The 22,614-nt window shown below is 40.7% G+C and overlaps 1 protein-coding gene across 28 annotated transcripts in view; it reads left to right on the top strand.

Moving 5' to 3' along the window:
- UNC80 (unc-80 homolog, NALCN channel complex subunit) overlaps window positions 1-22,614 on the top strand; it is a 256,402-nt gene that overhangs the window by 15,227 nt on the left and 218,561 nt on the right. For 22 of the 28 annotated variants that reach the window (XM_069733450.1, XM_069733457.1, XM_069733451.1 and 19 more), the window contains exons 7-17: window positions 509-651; window positions 749-1,010; window positions 1,428-1,559; window positions 1,705-1,921; window positions 2,908-3,048; window positions 3,134-3,402; window positions 9,682-10,029; window positions 10,297-10,428; window positions 12,675-12,828; window positions 13,033-13,181; window positions 17,856-18,022. In XM_069733450.1, the coding sequence (XP_069589551.1) occupies window positions 509-651; window positions 749-1,010; window positions 1,428-1,559; window positions 1,705-1,921; window positions 2,908-3,048; window positions 3,134-3,402; window positions 9,682-10,029; window positions 10,297-10,428; window positions 12,675-12,828; window positions 13,033-13,181; window positions 17,856-18,022 (2,114 nt within the window). The remainder of the gene's footprint in view (window positions 1-508; window positions 652-748; window positions 1,011-1,427; window positions 1,560-1,704; window positions 1,922-2,907; window positions 3,049-3,133; window positions 3,403-9,681; window positions 10,030-10,296; window positions 10,429-12,674; window positions 12,829-13,032; window positions 13,182-17,855; window positions 18,023-22,614) is intronic. The other 6 variants (XM_069733439.1, XM_069733465.1, XM_069733464.1 and 3 more) reach the window with 2 other exon arrangements.

The following is a 22,614-nucleotide window of genomic DNA, read 5'->3' as shown; positions in this document are numbered from 1 at the left end:
GTGTTGTTAATACACAATGTTAATCAATTTTAAAATGGTGCCTGTGCAGTTGCAGCTATCGGTGTATATAGAGGTGATCTGATAGCTGCTATTGCGCAGGTGCCGATGGCTCCATATTGTTAGAGAAGAAAAAAAATTTCCTCCTCCAAGATGGCGCCGCCTGTGCAGTAGCAGTTCGGCGATCTGATCCGCCAAAGTGGGTACAGCAGTGTCAACCCGCCTGTCCAACTATTTAAAAGTGGATGCTTTTTTTTACACCAAAAATGCTACTCCAATTCCAGACCGGAGTCATTCATGGCACGGCGCATGAGGTTGCATGCACGCCACTCAGAAGAGGCTCGGAATTTGTTACTTGGTGTATGCCTCTTCTACTCCTAAATTTGGCATCTCTTCTACTCCACCAAGAAAGGCGCCACACAAGTGTGTTCTATGCCAGTCTTGATTAATTGACCCCAATGTGTTTTTATTGTATATGGTAATTATAATTTAGTTTCTTTTAATGCACAAGGGGTTTGAGGTGGTTTCTGAAGTTGCTCAGCCAGAAGACTTGGTACCTCCAAGACCCACTGTATCCAGCTGCCAGAGAGCCAACTCATTTGACGGCTGCACTACATCCCAAATATCACAGGAGAGAGGACTACCCTTTCCAAGGTGAGAATTATCTTTTTGTGATTATGATCTGTTCAATTAGATGTGCTTCATAGTTCTTATAAGTGTCAACTATTGTATTTCTGTCTTTAATTTACAGACTATCTTTAGTGATTCCTCCATGTCAAAAATCTCGATATGCCTCTTATTTTGACGTGGCTGTATTAAGGTGTTTACTGCAGCCCCACTGGTCAGAAGAAGGGACTCAGTGGTCACTTATGTACTACCTTCATCGACTTAGGCATATGTTGGAAGAGAAACCAGAAAAGTCTCCTGAACCTGAGGAAATCCCTCTCCCACGACCTCGAAGTAGTTCAATGGTGGCAGCAGCACCTTCTCTTGTAAACACCCATAGAACCCAGGTAAAGATGAAAAATTAATAAACAAATTTATACTTTCTAGAGAGCTTATATATTTCAAAATACGGCATACATTAGCATATATATAAGACACACAGTTTTGTACCAACATATGATTCCTCATGTATCGAAACTTAGACCATTGTTGTCCTTACGAACATTTTAGAGTTCAGTTTCCATTATTGCATTGCCATTGAAAGTTGAACACTAGATGGTAGTTATGTGAAACAAGGTGTTTTCTGAGAGATAGTTACATAAACTTAACGTATTTAATTGTATTTAATTAACTATATACCCACATTTAACGAGATAGGTGGCAAAGTGGTCCATTAATAAGTCAAATAATTTTGACGGATGAAAGCTCTTCACAGAAGAGTTGTATTTTGGTAGATCTTCTTATAGAAAGTTTTTATCTTAAAGGATATGACCAAATGTAATGAAGAAGACAGGTCATTGGGCACAGAGCCATATGCCAAAGTATCACTGACCAATCTACGAAGATCTGCAATACCGGATCTCTCCTCAGATATTGGAATCAACATTTTCAAAAGGGTAAGAAATTGCGCCTTAATATTTTACCAAGAACAATGCAGATTTTTTAAACAATTATAACTTTCAAAACTATTATCTTAACTTCAAACACATTACATAAAAATCATTTCTGTGCTCTAAATCATCTATATTTGTGATTCCGCAGCTGAGGACCCGAAGAGATGATAGAGAGCGTAAGGGATCAATACCATATCCCCACCAAGGGAAGAAACGGCAGCGTAGGATAGGGATGCCCTTTCTCCTGCACGAGGACCACTTGGATGTCTCCCCAACCCGCAGTACGTTTTCCTTTGGGAGTATTTCTGGGATTGGAGAGGACAGGCGCACTATTGAGAAAGGGGGCTGGCAAACCACAATATTAGGTGAGTTTGGTAGCTGTAGGTTATGTATTGTAAGGTATAATTTGTCAGCCTTGTGAAAAATGTGTTTTAAAACTATTTGCACATTTTTCACAAGAAAAAGCCCTAATCCTCATGTAAAGTTTAGAGATGATGTGCTAAATTTTGGAAAGAATAGGACAGGGAGGAAATTTATTACAACATGATGTCAGCTAATGGTAAATGCTGGGTTGTTGTTTAGGACTGTAGAAATTTTTTTTTAGATAAAATGACACCATCATACATTCATTGGTAGCTGTAGCCTACTACAACCCAGAACAAGGTCTAGAAAAGGCACCAGGAGTGGCATATAGAGGTTAAGGAGTCACCTATAGGAGTGGATGATGGGTAGGGTGGTGTTATTTAAGTATAAACTGTATGTGTAAAGGTTATCAGAAATGACTGCTAAGTTAGCTGGTGTGGAGAAGATTCTTGGTTGATATCCTTTCAGGACACTTGGGACTACTCCACTTTCAGAAATAGAAGGCTATATAGTCTTAGTTACGGTATATGATCCAAAAATCAAATTGTTGCAATCTGAAAAAGCTAAATTAAAATGGACAGTTTTAGAAGTTCCTACATTGTCAGGAGTTTCTGAGTCTGTATGTTGGATGGTTTACGTGAAGTTAGTCTTGTCTTAGCTTCACTTTTTCTGATAAGTGATTTTAGGTTAAGTAAAAGGACGAAAATAGCCAATGTGGATTGTATACAGTTACTTGTACAAATGACGGACTAATACGGTGCAAGCATGGCTTCTAATTATGATTTACTATAAAGCACAAGCATCTAAAAGACAGTTAAGATAGGTGGGAATAGTAATTGACAGTCCTTGTACTTTTTTGAATGAAATTGAGCCAAGACCCCATACTTTTAGTGCTATAACACTTTAGAACAGCAGCTGAATTATCTGGGGTCTATGACTGTTCTTCTCTATATTTCTACACATTCCAACATAGTTCGTGTTGCCATAGGTAAATTTACAAGGCGGGGAAGTTCTGATACTGCTACAGAGATGGAGAGCTTGAGTGCCAGACATTCTCACTCACATCATACTTTGCTAAGTGATCTCCCTGACCACCCCAACAGTCATGGCGAGAACACAGCTAAAGACGGTATGTTTTAATATTCATGAGTCTTAATTAATATCATGATGTTTATTGGATTCGATAACAAAAAAGCAACCCTAATTCTTTCCAGTGAGATCTCAAATTTCAACCATAACAGTGGCCACATTCAACACTACTCTCGCTTCATTCAATGTTGGCTATGCTGATTTTTTTGCTGATCATATGAGAAAGCTGTGCAATCAAGTGCCCATCCCTGAGATGCCACATGAACCCCTCGCCTGCGCCAATCTACCACGAAGCCTAACAGATTCCTGCATTAACTACAGCAGCTTGGAGGACACAGAGCATATAGATGGGACCAACAACTTTGTCCACAAGAATGGCATGCTGGATCTCGCGGTATGGGAATAAATCTTTTTACACATTGTCACACTTGCTTGCTTTGCTGTGACTTTGACAAGTGTAGATATATAACATTTTCCAACAGAAGCAAGTATGATATATACAGTATACAGCTCTGGCAAAAATTAAGAGACCACTGTAAAATGTTCAGTTTGTCTGACTTTTCTCTTTATAGGTATATTTTTTAGTAAAGTGTAAATTGTTCTTTTATTCTATAAACTACTGACAACATCTCTCCGAAGTTCCAAGCAATAGATTTTGTATTTTTTTCTGACAAAGAAAAATGGTCAAAATTAAAAAACAAAAACCCAGTGCTTTCAGACCTCAAATAATGCAAAGAAAACAAGTTCATAATCATTAAGAAACAAAAATACTAATGTTTTAACTCAGGAAGAGTTCAGAAATCAATATTTTGCGAAATAACCATGATTTTTGACCCCTTAATCCCATTGGATGTACTATCCCATCGAGGTGACCTGGGACGGGATAGTACGTCCAGCGCGATCAGCCGCGCTCACGGGGGGAGCGTGGCCAGGTGTCAGCTGACTATCGCAGCTGACATCCGGTGCTTGCAAGCCTTCTGCAGTACCTGTCAGATCGCTAATCTGACACAGTGCTCTGCAACACTATAGTGTGATGTCTCACACTGGGCCAATGTAAAAAAAAAATATTTACATGTGTAAAAAAAAAAAAAAAAAATCCTAAATAAAGAAAAAAATATATATATATTGTACCAATAAATACATTTCTTTATCTAAATAAAAAAAATACAATAAAAGTACACATATTTAGTATCGCCGCGTCCGTAACGACCCGACCTATAAAACTGTACCACTAGTTAACCCCTTCAGTGAACACCGTCACAAAAAAAAGGCAAAAAACAAAGCTTTATTATCATACCGCCGAACAAAAAGTGGAATAACACGCAATTAAAAAGACGGATATAAATATCCATGGTACCGCTGAAAACGTCATCTTGTCCCGCAAAAACGAGCCACCATACAGCATCATGAACGAAAAAATTAAAAAGTTATAGTCCTCAGAATAAAGCGATGCAAAAATAATTATTTTTTATATAAAATAGTTTGTATTGTATAAAAGCGCCAAAACTTTAAAAAATTATATAAATGAGATATCGCTGTAATCATACTGACCCGAAGAATGAAACTGTTTTATCAATTTTACCAAACGCGGAATTTCACCTGCTACCCTTGGGAAAATACAAGATTGGGGGCTAAAATATAATTTTTGTGGAAAAAAAAAGAATTTTTATTTTCACGGCTCTACTTTATAAACTGTAGTGAAACACTTGGGGGATAAAAGTTCTCACAACACATCTAGATAAGTTCCTTAGGGGGTCTAATTTCCAAAATGGTCTAACTTGTGGGGGGTTTGAATGTTTAGGCATATCAGGGGCTCTCCAAACGCGACATGGCGTCCCATCTCAATTCCAGTCAATTTTGCATTGAAAAGTCAAACGGCGCTGCTTCCCTTCCGAGCTCTGCCATGCACCCAAACAGTGGTTTACCTCCACATGTGGGGTATCAGCGTACTCAGGACAAATTGCACAACAACTTTTGTGGTCCAATTTCTTCTGTTACCCTTGGAAAAAAAAAATTGGGAGCAAAAAGATAATTTTTGTGAAAAAATATGATTTTTTATTTTTATGGCTCTACATTATAAACTTCTGTGAAGCACTTGGTGGGTCAAAGTGCTCACCACACATCTAGATAAGTTCCTTAGGGTGTCTACTTTCCAAAATGGTGTCACTTGTGGGGGTTTCAATGTTTAGGCACATTAGGGGCTCTCCAAACGCAACATGGCGTCCCATCTCAATTTCAGTCAATTTTGCATTGAAAAGTCAAACGGCACTCCTCTTCCGAGCTCTGCCATGCGCCCAAACAGTGGTTTACCCCCACATATGGGGTATCAGCATACTCAGGAAAAAATTGCACAACAACTTTTGGGATCCAATTTCTTCTGTTACCCTTGGGAAAATAAAAAATTGGGTGCGAAAAATCATTTTTGTGAAAAAATATGATTTTGTATTTTTACTGCTCTGCATTATAAACTTCTGTGAAGCACTTGGTGGGTCAAAGTGCTCACCACACATCTAGATAAGTTCCTTAGGGGGTCTACTTTCCAAAATGGTGTCACTTGTGGGGGGTTTCAATGTTTAATCACATCAGGGGCTCTCCAAAGGCGACATGGCGTCCCATCTCAATTCCAGTCAATTTTGCATTGAAAAGTCAAATGGCACTCCTTCCCTTCCGAGCTCTGCCATACACACAAACAGTGGTTTACACCCACATATTGGGTATCAGCGTACTCAGGACAAATTGCACAACAACTTTTGTGGTCCAATTTCTCCTGCTACCCTTGGGAAAATAAAACAAATTGGAGCTGAAGTAAATTTTTTGTGAAAAAAGTTAAATGTTCATTTTTTTTTAACATTCCAAAAATTCCTGTGAAACACCTGAGGGGTTAATAAACTTCTTGAATAAGGTTTTGAGCACCTTGAGGGGTGCAATTTTTAGAATGTTGTCACACTTGGGTATTTTCTATCATGTAGACCCCTCAAAGTGACTTCAAATGTGATGTAGTCCCAAAAAAAATGGTGTTGTAAAAATGAGAAATTGCTGGTCAACTTTTAACCCTTACAACTCCCTAAGAAAAAAAAATTTTGGTTTCAAAATTGTGCTGCTGTAAAGTAGGGAAATGTTACTTATTAAGTATTTTGTGTGAGATACAGACCAGACCGAAAGTTTGGACGCACCTTCTCATTTAAAGATTTTTCGGAATTTTCATGACTATGAAAATTGTAAATTCACACTGAAGGCATCAAAACTATGAATGAACACATGTGGAATTATATACGTAACAAAAAAGTGTGAAACAACTGAAATTATGTCTTATATTCTAGGTTCTTCAAAGTACCCACCTTTTTCTTTGATGACTGCTTTGCACACTCTTGGCATTTTCTTGATGAGCTTCAAGAGGTAGTCACCGGGAATGGTTTTCACTTCACAGATGTCAGGTTTAATAAGTGAGATTTCTTGCCTTATAAATGGTGTTGGGACCATCAGTTGTGTTGTGCAGAAGTCTGGTGGATACACAGCTGATAGTCCTACTGAATAGAGTGTTAGAATTTGTATTATGGCAAGAAAAAAGCAGCTAAGTAAAGAAAAATGAGTGGCCATCTTTACTTTAAGAAATGAAAGTCAGTCCAAAAAATTGGGAAAACTTTGAAAGTGTCCCCAAGTGCAGTGTCAAAAACCATCAAGCGCTACAAAGAAACTGGCTCACATGAGGACCGCCCCAGGAAAGGAAGACCAAGAGTCACCTCTGCTTCTGAGGATAAGTTTATCCGAGTCACCAGCCTCAGAAATCGCAGGTTAAAAGCAGCTCCGATTAGAGACTAAGCCAATGCCACACAGAGTTCTATCAGCAGACACATCTCTACAACTGTTAAGAGGAGACTTTGTGCAGCAGGCCTTCATGGTAAAATAGCTGCTAGGAAACCACTGCTAAGGACAGGCAACAAGCAGAAGAGACTTGTTTGGGCTAAAGAACACAAAAAATGGACATTAAACCAGTGGAAATCTTTGCTTTGGTCTGATGAGTCCAAATTTGAGATCTTTGGTTCCAACCACCATGTATTTGTGCGACGCAGAAAAGGTGAACGGATGGACTCTACATGCCTGGTTCCCACCATGAAGCATGGAGGAGGAGGTGTGATGGTATGGGGGTGCTTTGCTGGTAACACTGTTGGGGATTTATTAAAAATTGATGGCATACTAAACCAGCATGGCTTCCACAGCATCTTGCATCGGCATGCTATTGCATTCCGGTTTGCTTTCAGTTGGGCCATCATTTATTTTTCAACAGGACAATGACCCTAAGCACACTTCCAGGCTGTGTAAGGGCTATTTTACCAAGAAAGAGGGTGATGAGGTGCTACGCCAGATGATCTGACCTCCACAGTCACCAGACCTGAACCCAATCAAGATGGTTTGGGGTGAGCTGGCAAATGGGCTAACAAGAGCTAGGTATCTCTGGGAACTCCTTCAAGATTGTTGGAAGACCATTCCCAGTGACTACTCCTTGAAGCTCATCAAGAGAATGCCAAGAGTGTGCAAATCAGTCATCAAAGCAAAAGGTGGCTACTTTGAAGAACCTAGAATATAAGACATAATTTCAGTTGTTTCACACTTTTTTGTTAAGCATATAATTCCACATGTGTTAACCCATTGTCTACCAATGTCCTTTTTTTGGGACTCCTAATCTTTTGCTTCTAGAAACTAAGATTTTATAATTTTTATAATTAGGTCCAATTTTTTGTGTTGTGTTTGTAAAATGAATGTTTTCAAAACAGGAAATCATGTCATTGTCATTTGTAATTGAATATTGGGACAACCCTTTTCTGAAAAATCCGTAAATGAAAATTTCTAATTTGGCAAGTAATGGGTTAATTCATAGTTTTGATGCCTTCAGTGTGAATGTACAATTTTCATAGTCATGAAAATACAGAAAAATCTTTAAATGAGAAGGTGTCCAAACTTTTGGTCTGTACTGTATCTCTGTGATTTAAGGGCATAAAAATTCAAATTTGGAAAATTGCGAAATTTTCACCAAATTTCTGTTTTTTTCACAAATAAACGCAGGTAATAACAAAGAAATTTTACCACTATCATTGTTAGGGGTCACGTTCCCGCCTCTGCACAGGGGGAATCTTGAACCATCTCCGCTGCAGTCTCCCATTATTCTCCAGCCGCAGTGGAGCCTGCTCAGCGGAGAAGTCGGGCCCAGCATCTGGCTCAGCCTGATACTGTGCGGATGGTTACTGCTGCCTTTCCAGGCTCAGCCATTGTAGCCAGTACTGGTCAGCGGCGAGCAGACGTCTCTGGGACTAAGTCCTGCTTTTCCTCTTCTGAGCATGCCCGGGGTAAGACCTCTCATTGGAGGTCGGGGATCACATGCTAAGGTACTGTGGCAGCTCCCATTGGTCCTCTAGGAAGGTCCTGAATTTGCTCAGGTACTGTAGCAGCTTCCATTGGTCCTCTAGGAAGGTCCCGAAGTTGCTGCAGCTATAAAAGGTTTGCATGGCCGCACGGCCATGCGCTAGTATCAGCTTATGATATGAGCATTAGCTACTTAGTGGCCTTGTCTGCTTGTGATCAGGGTCTGGCTGAAATAAGCCACTAGAATACCGGCTCCTCCGGTGAGGAGTTTGTATGGTGAATTCAGGGCTGGCGTAAAGCCATTAGAATTCCGGCTCCACCGGAGAGGAGTGTTTGTGTGCTTGCTACTCCCTGATCACTGATTGCTTTAGCTCTGTTAGGCAGCTGTGTTCCCCTGTGACGCTAAAAGGGCACAGCGTTTTCCCTTCTGTTCGACTTTGTTAAGTAACAGAGTTCGCTTCTACCGCCATATTGTGTTGCCATTTGCTAGCAGCAGGTTTGTCTCCTGCACGGTGGACCCCGGGTTGCGAACGCACCAATAATAATATCTAAATATACTAGGTGCGTTCCGCCAGCACTAACAGTCATGAAGTACAGTATGTCACGAGAAAGCCATGTCAGAATCATCAGGATCCGTTGAAGCGTTCCAGAGTTATAACCTCATAAAGGGACAGTGGTCAGAATTGTAAAAATTGGCCCGGTAATTAACGTGCAAACCACCCTTGGGGGTTAAGGGGTTAATCACAGCTTTCATGCATCTTGGCATGCTTTCCATCAGTCTTTCACACTGCTTCTGGCGCAAAAATGTAAGAAGTCCTTCTTTGATTGATAGCTTGTGACTATCCATCATCCTCTTGATTACATTCCAGAGGTTTTCAAAGGGGTTCTGGTCTGGAGATTGGGCTGCCCATGACAGGGTTTTGATGTGGTGGTCTCTTAATTTTTTCCAGAGCTGAATATTCACTGATGTACGCAGACAGTAAATGGGTCCTAAGCAAGAACAATACATGGAGAGTCAAATAGCTCATCATAGTGCACAATTCCACATGTTTTGGAGGTGGAAACCTCTTGGGCTCCTGAACGGCTGCAGATGTTGCACCAATGAAATGCTGCCACTATATATATACAGTGTACATAATGGCGGCATATCATTAGTGCAACATCTTCAGCCGCCCAGGAGCCCAAGAGGTAAGGAGGCTCATTTCCACCTCCAAAACATGTGGAATTGTGCATTCCTCTATATATGGAGGAAACATAGGGCAATTCATGTGTAATTTTATGTGATTTTATGCAATGTTTTGTTCTGTCTACTTAGGTTGTTCTTAAAGCGGTATACCTTGTTCTGAACCATGATATCAGTTCCCGGATCTGTGATGTTGCCCTAAATATTGTAGACTGTCTCCTCCAGCTGGGAGTTGTACCATGCGTTGAGAAAAAGAGAAAAAAGAGTGAGAACAAAGAGAACGAACCGACTATTGTATCAGGACTAGCTTCAGTTAGTGGGGAAAAGAGACAAAGTGAAGGGAACTTCCAAATGAAAGGAAATTCCCGCGGATCAAGTTGTGGCTTTGGAGGTGCCTCAAGTGGTGGGACAGGAGGTGGTGGAGGAGGAGATGATGGGAGCGGGGATGATCAGTACAAGAATGGAAAAAATGCTGAAAAGGTAAATATTAAATTGATATTGTCAGAAGCTAAATATTAAACATAAAACACGCTATGATATTATTGCATGGAATTAGTGGTGAGATTTTCAGAATTTGAAGTACGGTATTTTCATCATATTAGTAGAATTTTCATCATTGGTTTATAAAATGCATACATCATGAAAACTGGAAAAAATAATAATTGTATTTATCACTATTACCATTAGCATTTTATGCGGTCCATGCTGTTCTATATTATAGTCATTAATAATATTTTATCTCTTAAGGATGAGAATGTCCCAGTAACCACCCACAAACTGGCGCTGACCATGCTCATCAAACTGGTGAAGTCATTAGGGTGTGCATATGGCTGTGGTGAGGGACATCGAGGGTTGTCTGGAGATCGTCTAAGGAATCAGGTTTGTTGCGGAATGTATTACAATTTCTGTGAAATATTCAGTGAAGGCAGCCTAGTCTAATCTGATGAGAAAATTGAGAAAATGAGATGAGAATGTAGGCAGCACAGGGCCGCCCGCTCAATCTAGCAACTGATGTGAATCTTGACAGTGTGTACAATGCACACTGTCAGGTTTTGCCAATCTACAGTTACATAGAGTGACTGCAGAAATTTATCTCAAGCTCAGTAATCTCCTTTAAGGATATCATACAAAAAATGTCTCATATTCACTTTATACCCAATGAATGGTTCTTCCTATGAATTTCATTATATGGAAAAAAGCACAAAGAAAAGCTTGGTCATTTTGGAATGTTGGGTGCTAGAAAAAAGCCATTTAGTCATGCTGGATTAAAAAGTAGACACCACCTGGAGACTTTGTGTTACAGGCTAGGGTTTACCTTGCAAATTTGACCATGACAGTGGTCACGTGGTCAAAGATCGCTGTACGATTCTGTTACATAACAGCATGGAGCAAGTAAATGGCATCATATAGTGACCCACAAGTTCATAGAATCCTAGAATGTTAGAGTTGAAAGGGACCTCCAGGGTCATCGTGTCCAACCCCCTGCTCAATGCAGGATTCACTAAACCATCTCAGGCAGGTGTCTTTCCAGCCTCTGTTTGAAGACTTCCATTGAAGGATAATTCACCACTTCTCGTGGCAGCATGTTCCACTCATTGATCTCCCTCACTGTCAAAAGGTTTTCTCTAATATCTAATCTGTATCTTCTCCCTTTCAGTTTCATTCCATTACTTCTCATGTTTCCATGTGCAAATGAGAATAAGAATGATCCCTCTACACTGTGACATCCCTTCAGATATTTGTAGACAGCTATTAAGTCTCCTCTTAGCCTTCTTTTTTGCAAGCTAAACATTCCCAGATCTTTTAGCCATTCTTTGTAGCACATACTTTGCAGTTCCTTCACCATCCTGATCGCTCTTTGTTGCATAGTTTGGTCACAGAACAAACTTGTGAGAGTAGATTATATGGGTTAATTCAACTTTTATCTGCACAGAACATGAGGTACATGCATCAGCTTCTTAATACAGCATAACAGGAAGTCTGAAAGACCTTTTACCAGAGAGAAATTGAAACCAAAGGACAACAAGTATATGCATTACAGTCAGCTAAGCATATAACAGTAACAACATCACCATCTACTGTCAGAAAAGTTAAAATCCTCCTGCACACAAATAAGTCTGTATCTGTTGCATTTCTGCCAACACTCTTCTCTGAACTCACTCCAGTTTTTCAATGTCTTTTTTAAAATGTGGTGACCAGAACTGGACACAGTATTCCAGATGAGGTCTGACCAAGGAGGAGTAGATTTTACAAATTAGAAAATGGCGGTGTATTGTGTCTTACTTGTTGTGTTACCTTCTGGGTCTTATTTACTTGCATCATGCTACAATGAAGCCATGGCAAACAGTGATTTTTGGCTGTGTTAAAGTTGCCATGTAGCCCCAGCCTTAGGCATCATTTAACAACAGTTCTGAGACATGAGGCACAATCAAAAACATTTGCACAACTTTTCTGTGATGTGCTGTTGCATGACTATTTAAGAGCTACGATTTGGCTGTAAATCTACATTGAATTCTTCTTTTTGCTATGGTTGCAATGCGACTCCATTAACAATCAGTAGATGCAATGTTGCCATATGTAGTATACTCCTAACTTTCTTGTCTAAGATAATAAGAATGAAGTTAGAAAGGTAGATGTATACAAAAACAGATGAAAACCAAAAACGTATAAGCATTTCAAGAAGTTCGTTAAAAATAGTATTATTATTGAGATATGAATTAAAATAAAATAGTAAAAACGTTAAAATAAATAAAGTATTAAAAAAGTACAACAGTGGAGACATATAAATGCATTGACTCAAATAAACCCATTAATGTATTATTGGGCATTTTATGGACTTTCACACATAATTAAAGAAGCAACTCCCCAGAAAATGTTTATTCCTTAAACCTGCGTAAATGCAATAAAATACTTACCCATGGCCATCTTCCTCGATTTCTTACTTCCATGACTTCATTTCCGACTCCCTGGATGTTACAAGGATTTACGTGTGAATCGGACATTCTTGCGGCTTCTCTATTGTTTGCCTTTTACACCCGTAGTTCATGGTTACTGTCATAACCGTTACATTCCTCACTGCCTCTAGTGGTAAAATAACCGACTCATCCCTTGCTTGTCTTTTGCAGGCACAAAGCTGTCTTACTAAGCTTTATAAACTGGATAAAGTGCAATTCCGTCAAACAATGAAGGATTACGTTAATAAGGATTCTCTTAATAATGTTGTCGACTTCCTCCACGCACTTCTGGGATTCTGCATGGAGCCAGTGACCGACAGTAAGAGTAAATCAAGATCAATTTTCTAAAATCTACACAGAATTCCATTCCATATTTTCATTGAATTAACCGTAAATAATATATTCCATCCCAAAATTGAAAATGTAGGCCTGCGTAACGTTACTGACTGTACTGATATGATTCAGTACTTTAGCTTTCATAAAGTACTTTGATTAACAATTACAATTCCGTGCTACTGTGTATTTACAGACAGAGCTGGATTTGGAAATAATTTTGCAACAATGGACAATAAATCTACAGCACAAAGTGTGGAAGGCATTATTGTGAGCTCCATGTTTAAGTCTCTGATCACTCGCTGCGCTTCTACTACTCACGAGCTTCACAGTCCTGAGAACCTGGTAAGATCATTGGACGCTTCATGATACAAGTATTTTTAAGATTTCTTTTCCAAACACTATTTGCTAATTCTTAGATGCTTTGTTTCATGGCTATATTTCTATTTATTTATTTACAAAATTATACACTTTTATGTCTTTTATTTTTCAATTACTTCCATAATATCATTATTAGCTCAAAGATCCCTGCAAACTAGTCTCTCTAAAAAAAGAGGTATAACTATTGCAGACTGTATGTATATTTCAGTATTATGGTTGTGTTTAGGGTATAGGTGACGTTTGCTATTTATTTCTTGACAATAATTCCTTTTATACAAACAAAAGAATACAGCAGCACACTTTAAGCAGTAATATGTATGCAAACATTGAATATATGAAATTAGAACTGCATTACTACTATATATAATATACTTCTAAAATGAAGGTACTTAGCACACAAATTAGCCAACTCATGAGAGCATGATATGACCCTAAACCTAAAATTTATCAAACATGCCCTCTCCTAGGCTAAAATCCTAAATATTAAAAGGGATGGTAGGATCAAATTAAAAACAGCATTAGGCTGATAGGAAGAGTGCACAGTCACCAGCTCCAACAGTATACTACAAAAAACTGCCCACCTTCGCTGTATTGTACTGATGTGGAAAATCATGTTGATAAATCATTTTTACCATACAATGACTACCATAAAAACAAAACCCATAAAACAATTGCAGAATTGCGTTTTTTCGCAATTCCATTGTGGTAATTTATTTTTCCCATTTTCCAGTACATTGTATGGTAAAATAAACGTCTCCTTCCATAACTACAACTCGTCCCACAAAAGAATAAACTTTCATACTGCCATGTTGATGGAAAAATGAAAGATGTATGGCTTTTAGGAGAAAAGGAGGAAAAAACTATCACACAAAAATTGCCCTGTAGGGGTAAGGTGGATCTGTCATCGTCTTTCACAATTCGAACTGTATAAATAAATTCTATTGATCTGATGAAATCCATGTTAGAAGAATAACTGAATAATTCTGATATTAAATTGAACATTTTATGTCCAGCTAAACAGTAAGAGAGCTCATTATTCCAAGTCTATTCAGTTTCAGCCCATCCAGCCTGACTGACAGCTGAAGTTTGTACTTACAGTGGGGAAAATAAGTATTTGATACACTGCCAATTTTTCAACTTTTCCTACCTACAAAGGTCTGTAATTTTTATCGTAGGTACACTTCACCTGTGAGAAACAGAATCTTAAAAAAAGCAGAAAATCATTGTATGATTTTTACATAATTAATTTGCATTTTATTGCATGAAATAAGCATTTGATACAATAGATAAACAGAGCTAAATATTTGGTACAGAAACCTTTGCAGTCACACGTTTCCTGTAGTTCTTGACCAAGTTTGCACACACTGCAGCAGGGATTTTGGCCACTACTCCATACAGATCTTCTCCAGATCTTTCAGATTTCAGGGCTGTCGCTGGGAAACATTTAGTTTCAGCTCATTCTAAAGATTTTCTGTTGGATTCAGGTCTGGAGACTGCTCCTTAGTTGCCCTGGCTCTGTGTTTCGGGTCATTGTCATGCTGGAAGTGTAAGGAGGTTGCTTTCCCTGCTCCTTACCTGGAACCACTTAGTCAGACAGTTGGGTTGTCGGGGGGAAGACTTTCTGCCCTGGACAGAAGGGACCATGTGACTGCTGGGGGCAGAGAGGAAGAGGGGGGTGTGGTCAGAAAAGAGCGGGAGAGCAGAGCGTGCGAGACAGAGGGACAGCGCACCAGAGAGAGAGCAGGCTGCAGTGCCGCGCTCCCCAAAAGAGTGCTCCCCGTGAGGGCACTGAGGCTGAGATACCAGCCGTAGTGGAAGCTGGATGTGAGAGTGGACTTGGAAGCCTCCGTAATCAGAGAAAACGTATCCCCTTACAGTGACCTGAGCGCGCAGCCCCGGTGACCACACTGACAAGCCAGGACCCCTGAGTGTGACAAAGTAAACTGCTCAGTGTGTGTAGCATTGCTGCTGCAGAGAGAGAGAGAGAGACTGCCAGCCTAATATACAGAGACTCGCAGCAGAGTGGCTGTGTTACTTCCTGCTTCCAGCTTCACTGGGAGAAAAGGCTGCTAAGACTTAACCCCAGAGTCTCCAGTTCCCAGGAGACAGAGGAGAGACTTCAGGATCTCAGTGCTGGTGACTGTACCCACGTTGGAAAAAGGACCTTCCAGTCAGGACCTCCCCGGATTGATAAGTTACAAGAACACTCATTAACCATTTCGATTCCGCTTAACTGTTTACTCTTTGCTTTATCTCTATTAACCCCCTGTTTACTCCCTGCGAGGAGAATCTTACTCCTGTTAATAAATTCCCCTCAACAGTTGGTCTGTCTGTTCCGTGGTGACATACTGTACCCTGCACTCTATTACAGAAGACCCAGCCACGACCCATCTTCAATGCTCTTACTGAAGGAATGAGGTTGTTGGCCAAAATCTTGTGATACATGACCCCATCCATCCTCCCTTCAATATAGTACAGTTGTCCTGTCCCCTTTACACAAAAGCACCCTCAAAGTATGATGCGTCCCCACCATGCTTCACGGTTGTAAAGCTTTTCTTGGGGTTGTACTCATCCTTCTTCGTCCAAACACGGCAGTGGAGTTGATACCAAAAAGTTATATTTTCGTCTCATCTGACCTCATGACCTTCTCCCATGCCTTCTATGTATCATCCAGATGGTCATTGGTGAACTTCAAATGGATCTGGACATGTGCATCACGAGCAAGAGGGACCTTGTGTGCCCTGCAGGATTTTAATCCATGACAACATAGTGTGTTATTAATGGTAATGTTTGAGACTGTGGTCCCAGCTCCCTTCAGGTAATTGTGGAGCGCCCGCTAGGTCCGTGGGGTACTCGGTACCGGGATGGTTCTGTTCTTAAAGGGGTGGTCACGGTGGCAGTGACCCGGTCCTTGGCGCAGGGCGTTTAGTTGGTAAGGGGGATGAATGGCGGTGGGGTACAGGACTGAGGGTGCAGGAATTAATTGCAGGACACAGGGATAGAAGTTTTGTTTACCTTTTACTGGTAGAATTCTGGTACAATCCAGGGTACAGGTAACAGGTGATGGTGCGGTCCGGGCAGCCTGGAAACAGCTCGGGATCCACATATCCAGGTGGGTTCGGAGGCCTTCCCTCTGCATTGTATATCTGACCCTTGCTTCCTGATGCTCTGCACGAGTCCATTCAGTGTCTGTATTCTCAACCTGTATGGCTGACATCTTGAAACTTTCATGGGCACTGTCCTTTCTGCGGCAGCCCCAGGCTCCTCACTTGCTGTGGTACCTGCAGGTCTTGGACTGGACAGGAGACTTGCAATCTCCTGCCCTCCAGGTTCAGTGGCTGGGTCTGCAATTCCCACACCACCACGGACCCCGGTGTCTGGTCTCTTGGCGCTTTCCTCTGGGGTGAGTCCACTCGCAGCTCCAGACCCCAGGCTTCTGTCCTTTTCCTCTTGTCCTCTCACTGTCCCTCACACAGACTCACTAACAGAATGTCTAACCCCTCCCTCAGACCAGAATTTATAGGGACGTTCTCCTGAAAGCCGGGTTAGAGCTCCCCCTTCTGGTCTGGAGTCAGGACGGTGTTGTATGTCAGTATTACCTGATTAAGAGATCCCTCCTTGTTTCTAGGCATGACATCACCTCCCCTGTGAGGAAGGCAATACCATTGTGGCATGCGGACTCCTGGGGTGTCACAATTGACCAAGTCTGTCTGTGTAGTTCTGGGCTGATTCCTGACCTTTCCCAGAATCATCCTTACTCCACGAGGCGAGATCTTTCATGGAGCCCCAGACTAAGGAAGATTGACAGCCATTTTGTGTTTCTTCCATTTTCTAATAATTGTGCCAAAAGTTATTGCCTTCTCTCCAAGCTGCTTGCCTATTGTACTGTAGCCCATCCCAGACTTACGCAGGTCTACAATTTTTTCCCTGGTCTCCTTACACAGTTCTTTTGTCTTGGCCATGGTGGAGAGGATGGAGTGTGATTGATTGAATGTGTGGACAGGCTTTTCAAGTAAAAACTAACAGGTCTATGAGAGGCAGAATTCTTGCTGGTTGGTAGGTGATCAAATACTTATTTCATGCAAAAAAATGTAAATTAATTATGTAAAAATCACAGTTGAAATGTACTTACGATAAAAATTACAGACCTCTCCATTCTTTGTAGGTGGGAAAGCTTGCAAAATTGTCAGTGTATCAAATACTTATTTTCCCCACTGTATCTGTCTGTATATGAGGTTTTAGCAGTAGGGAGGATGTACACTGAGGTGTTGTTAATCAGTCTGGATGGGACGGAACTTAGTAACAGGGACGAATGAAACTGAGGCGCGGTCAATCAAACCAAGTGAGCAGAGATTCAATATAAAATTTCTGTAAGGATTTTACAGCCATTCTGGCATATATTTTAAAAGTAAGTACACCAGCCTCATCAGTTCTAAGAATCTATTTACTAATGAGACATATCCTTTTTAAAGTCATTTTCTCAAAGGGTTTTCCAGTGTTATTGAAATAAACTTTAACAATTGTGTAATGAAGAGTTTAGCAACCTTCCAATTTACTTTTTCCTAGCAAAGCTCCATTTTAGGCTTTGTGTCATCACTTCTTATTATCTCACTGACATGTCATGATTCCTCTTCCCAGGGATTGTATTGTGATATTCGGCAGCTAGTACAGTTCATCAAAGAAGCTCATGGAAATGTATTTCGGCGTGTAGCGCTCAGTGCCTTGCTGGATAGTGCAGAGAAACTGACTCCGGGAAGAAAATCTGATGCTTCACAACATGAGCCAAGATCTTCTGCAATCAAAAGGTTTGAGTATTATAGAGCTGTGTGCAGCGCCTTGCTCATCTGCTAAAGCTATGCCTGCTTTTTGCTTCAAGGCTTGATTTGCTTTATTTGGTTACGTTGGCATAAAATTCTGTTAATACTGAAGTTTCTATGGCGGTTGTGTAGCCTGAGTACAATAAGCAAGACTTGTCCAGCAGAAACAGTCTCTGAATTTTTGGCACATACAAAGTTTATGATTGCCAGAATCTCCTTACACAGAAATAAAATAATAGAGAAAAATAGATATGCAATGCCCATAATGATATTTTTCTATGTAAATATATAGAAGTACAGATGGAAAGGAGACAAAATGCAGTGAGAAAAATAATAATAATAATAATCAGATTTATAAGACAAGTAAAGCTCTGTTCATAGCTCACAATGGCTGTTTACTGAAGTTAGCGTCTTTGTCATGCCCCCATACATAATAGATGGCTGTTGGATGAATGATGGTTCAGCCGATTATTTGGCCTGGCAACCATCTCGGTCAACTCTGCAACGTTTGGCCAAGTGCTCCTGTGTTCTCTATGAGAGAGAAGCCGCCAGACATGTTGGCGGCAACTTACAGTACAGACCAAAAGTTTGGACACACCTTCTCATTTAAAGATTTTTCTGTATTTTCATGACTATGAAAATTGTAAATTCACACTGAAGGCATCAAAACTATGAATTAACACATGTGGAATTATATACTTAACAAAAAAGTGTGAAATAACTGAAAATATGGCTTATATTCTAGGTTCTTCCAAGTAGCCAAATTTTGCTTTAATGGCTGCTTTGCACACTCTTGGCATTCTCTTGATGAGCTTCAAGAGGTAGTCACCGGGAATGGTTTTCACTTCACAGGTATGCCATGTCAGGTTTAATAAGTGAGATTTCTTGCCTTATAAAAGGGGTTGGGACCATTAGTTGTGTTGTGCAGAAGTCTGGTGGATACACAGCTGATAGTCCTACTGAATAGACTGTTAGAATTTGTATTATGGCAAGAAAAAAGCAGCTAAGTAAAGAAAAACGAGCGGCCATCATTACTTTAAGAAATGAAGGTCAGTCAGTCCGAAAAATTGAGAAAACTTTGAAAGTGTCCCCAAGTGCAGTGGCAAAAACCATCAAGCGCTACAAAGAAACTTGCTCACATGAGGACCGCCCCAGGAAAGGAAGACCAAGAGTCACCTCTGCTTCTGAGGATAGGTTTATCCGAGTCACCAGCCTCAGAAATTGCAGGTTAACAGCAGCTCAGATTAGAGACCAGGTCAATGCCACACAGAGTTCTAGCAGCAGACATCTCTACAACAACTGTTAAGAGGAGACTTTGTGCAGCAGGCCTTCATGGTAAAATAGCTGCTAGGAAACCACTGCTAAGGACAGGCAACAAGCAGAAGAGACTTGTTTGGGCTAAAAAACACAAGGAATGGACATTAGACCAGTGGAAATCTGTGCTTTGGTCTGATGAGTCCAAATTTGAGATCTTTTGTTCCAACCACTGTGTCTTTGTGCGACGCAGAAAAGGTGAACGGATGGACTCTACATGCCTGGTTCCCACCGTGAAGCATGGAGAAGGAGGTGTGATGGTGTGGGGGTGCTTTGCTGGTGACACTGTTGGGGATTTATTCAAAATTGAAGGCATACTGAACCAGCATGGCTACCACAGCATCTTGCAGCGGCATGCTATTCCATCCGGTTTGCGTTTAGTTGGACCATCATTTATTTTTCAACAGGACAATGACCCCAAACACACCTCCAGGCTGTGTAAGGGCTATTTGACCAAGAAGAAGAGTGATGGGGTGCTATGCCAGATGACCTGGCCTCCACAGTCAACAGACCTGAACCCTATCGAGATGGTTTGGGGTGAGCTGGACCGCAGAGTGAAGGCAAAAGGGCCAACAAGTGCTAAGCATCTCTGGGAACTCCTTCAAGATTGTTGGAAGACCATTCCCGGTGACTACCTCTTGAAGCTCATCAAGAGAATGCCAAGAGTGTGCAAAGCAGTCATCAAAGCAAAAGGTGGCTACTTTGAAGAACCTAGAATATAAGACATATTTTCAGTTGTTTCACACTTTTTTGTTAAGTATATAATTCCGCATGTGTTAATTCATACTTTTGATGCCTTCAGTGTGAATGTACAATTTTCATAGTCATGAAAATACAGAAAAATCTTTAAATGAGAAGGTGCGTCAAAACTTTTGGTCTGTACTGTATGTTTGGGGAACAAAGTGATCAGAAATCAGACATACCTGATCGATATCTCCCCTGACATTCAATTGTCTGGGGCTCACATACGCATTAGACTGAACGCTGAACACTTCAATACCAGCGGGCTCGAACAACATTAATCTAATGTTTATGGGTGCGTTAAGACATCACCTGACTGTGTTCACATTTTCAGAGTAGAAAACAATCTTCCTGGAAACCATCAACAAGTAGTTGGCAGCTACTAGTGGATTTTATCAGCACTAGACATCATTATACACGTAAAGCTCCATATATTGTGGTTCTGACATGGGAGACATATTATCTACTATATAATTGTCTAAGGGTCACTTCCGTCTTTCTGTCTGTCCTTCTTTCTGTCACAGATATTCATTGGTCGCGGCCTCTGTCTGTCATCGAATCCAAGTCGCTGATTGGTCTCGCCAGCTGCCTGTCATGGCTGCCGCGACCAATCAGCGACGGCCACAGTCCGATTAGTCCCTCCCTACTCCCCTGCAGTCAGTGCCTGGCGCCCGCTCCATACTCTCCGCAGTCACCGCTCACCCAGGGTTAATGCCAGCGGTAATGGACCGCGTTATGCCGCGGGTAACTCACTCCGTTACCGCCATTAACCCTGTCTGACCAAGTTTTTACTATTGATGCTGCCTATGCAGTGTCAATAGTAAAAGGATCTAATGTTAAAAATATTACAAAAATAAAAAATCATTATATACTCACCTTCCGCCGCCTTTCCCGCTCCTCGAGACACTCCGGTAACCGCTCCATGCAAGTGGCAGGTTCCGGTGGCAAGGATGGTATGCGACAAGGACCTGCCATGACGTCACGGTCATGTGACCGTGACGTCATCACAGGTCCTGCGCTACCAACCCTGGGACCGGAAGCTGCCGAGTGCACAGCACACAGGTGACATGACTACAAGGGCTCTCTCGGAAGGTGAGTATGTGTTTATTTTTTATTTTTTAACCTGTGACATACATGGCTGGGCAATATACTACGTGGCTCTGTGCTGTATACTACGTCACTGGGCAATATGCTACGTGACTGGGCAATATACTACGTGGCTGGGCAATATACTACGTAGCTGGGCAATATATTACGTGGCTGGGCAATATACTAGGTGGCTGGGCAATACACTACATGGCTGGGCAATGAAGAGTAGCATCACAGGGCAGTGCCATTTTGTTGGTGATTGCCCTGTGATCTGCTATCACCAGCAGTTACTGTTTTTCTCTCTCCCATCAGTTTCTCTCACCCAGATGACATGATTCTCTGCCCCCCCCCCTCCACAATACCTGGCCATTACAATAGATAGGGTCAGTGGTGGTCTGTTATCTCCTATGACCATGGGGTGCTGTATGATGACACTGATAGTGTCCTGCTGCTGCTGTGAAAACAAGATGTCAGCCCTCAGTGCCTTCTTTAAATTCCTATAACACACAAAATATGTTTCAAATGCCTTCAAAACTTGGTTATAACAGTATGTTATGCTACATTACATTGATTTATTAATGATCTACAAACGCGGTACCATCCCTTTAATAAGCAGTCCTGATTACATGAAGGAGCTCCTCCACTTCTACATGATATTTATCCATTAATATGAGGTTCATTGTCACTAAAAGTCAATTTAATTTTTATTATAACACTTTTGTGTATCAGATTTAAAGGTTTATTATGTAGCTAAACAAAAAAGGGAAAGGGAAGCTAAATACCATAAAAATACGAAATTTTATTGAAACAAAGTTAAAAAAAAGTGATTAAAAGGGTGACATAAAGTAGGGACAACATATGCAAAGTAAGGGCACTCATTAGTGGTAATTTGCCAAAAGAAATAGAATACCCAACTTAATGACCACAATAATCAAACATGATAAATATGTAAAGGGGATATTTTTTAACTCCTTTTGCATATTTATCATGTTTGATTATTGTGGTCATTAAATTTGGTATTTCTATTACTCTTGGCAAATTACCACTAATGAGTGGCCTTATTTTGCATATGTTGCCCCTACTTTATGTCACCATTTTAATCACTTTTTTAACTTTATTCCAATAAAATTTCGTATTTTTATAGCATTTAGCTTCCCTTTCCTTTTTTTGATTTGTATTCACATTTGGAAGTTGCCACTAGGTAGGCACTGCTTTATTTTGATGTGTTTTATTATATACTAGCCCATGTGGCTGTATGCATGTAGGCCCAGTTTTTCTTTACTTCCACCTTGACATTAAGAACAGGTCTGTTCTCTCTTTCCCCATATCATTCCCCTGTTACCTTCCTACCGAGTCAACACACTTAGCTGTTGCTATCAAGTTGGGTTCAGGTGAAGCATGCACATATCACTGGAGCAGCCCATAAATAGAGCAAT

The sequence above is a fragment of the Ranitomeya imitator genome, chromosome 7 (assembly GCF_032444005.1).
Source record: "Ranitomeya imitator isolate aRanImi1 chromosome 7, aRanImi1.pri, whole genome shotgun sequence".
NCBI lineage: Eukaryota > Metazoa > Chordata > Amphibia > Anura > Dendrobatidae > Ranitomeya > Ranitomeya imitator.
The sequence above is the reverse complement of the archived record's forward strand: the minus strand, read 5'-3'. Positions and strand labels throughout refer to the sequence as shown.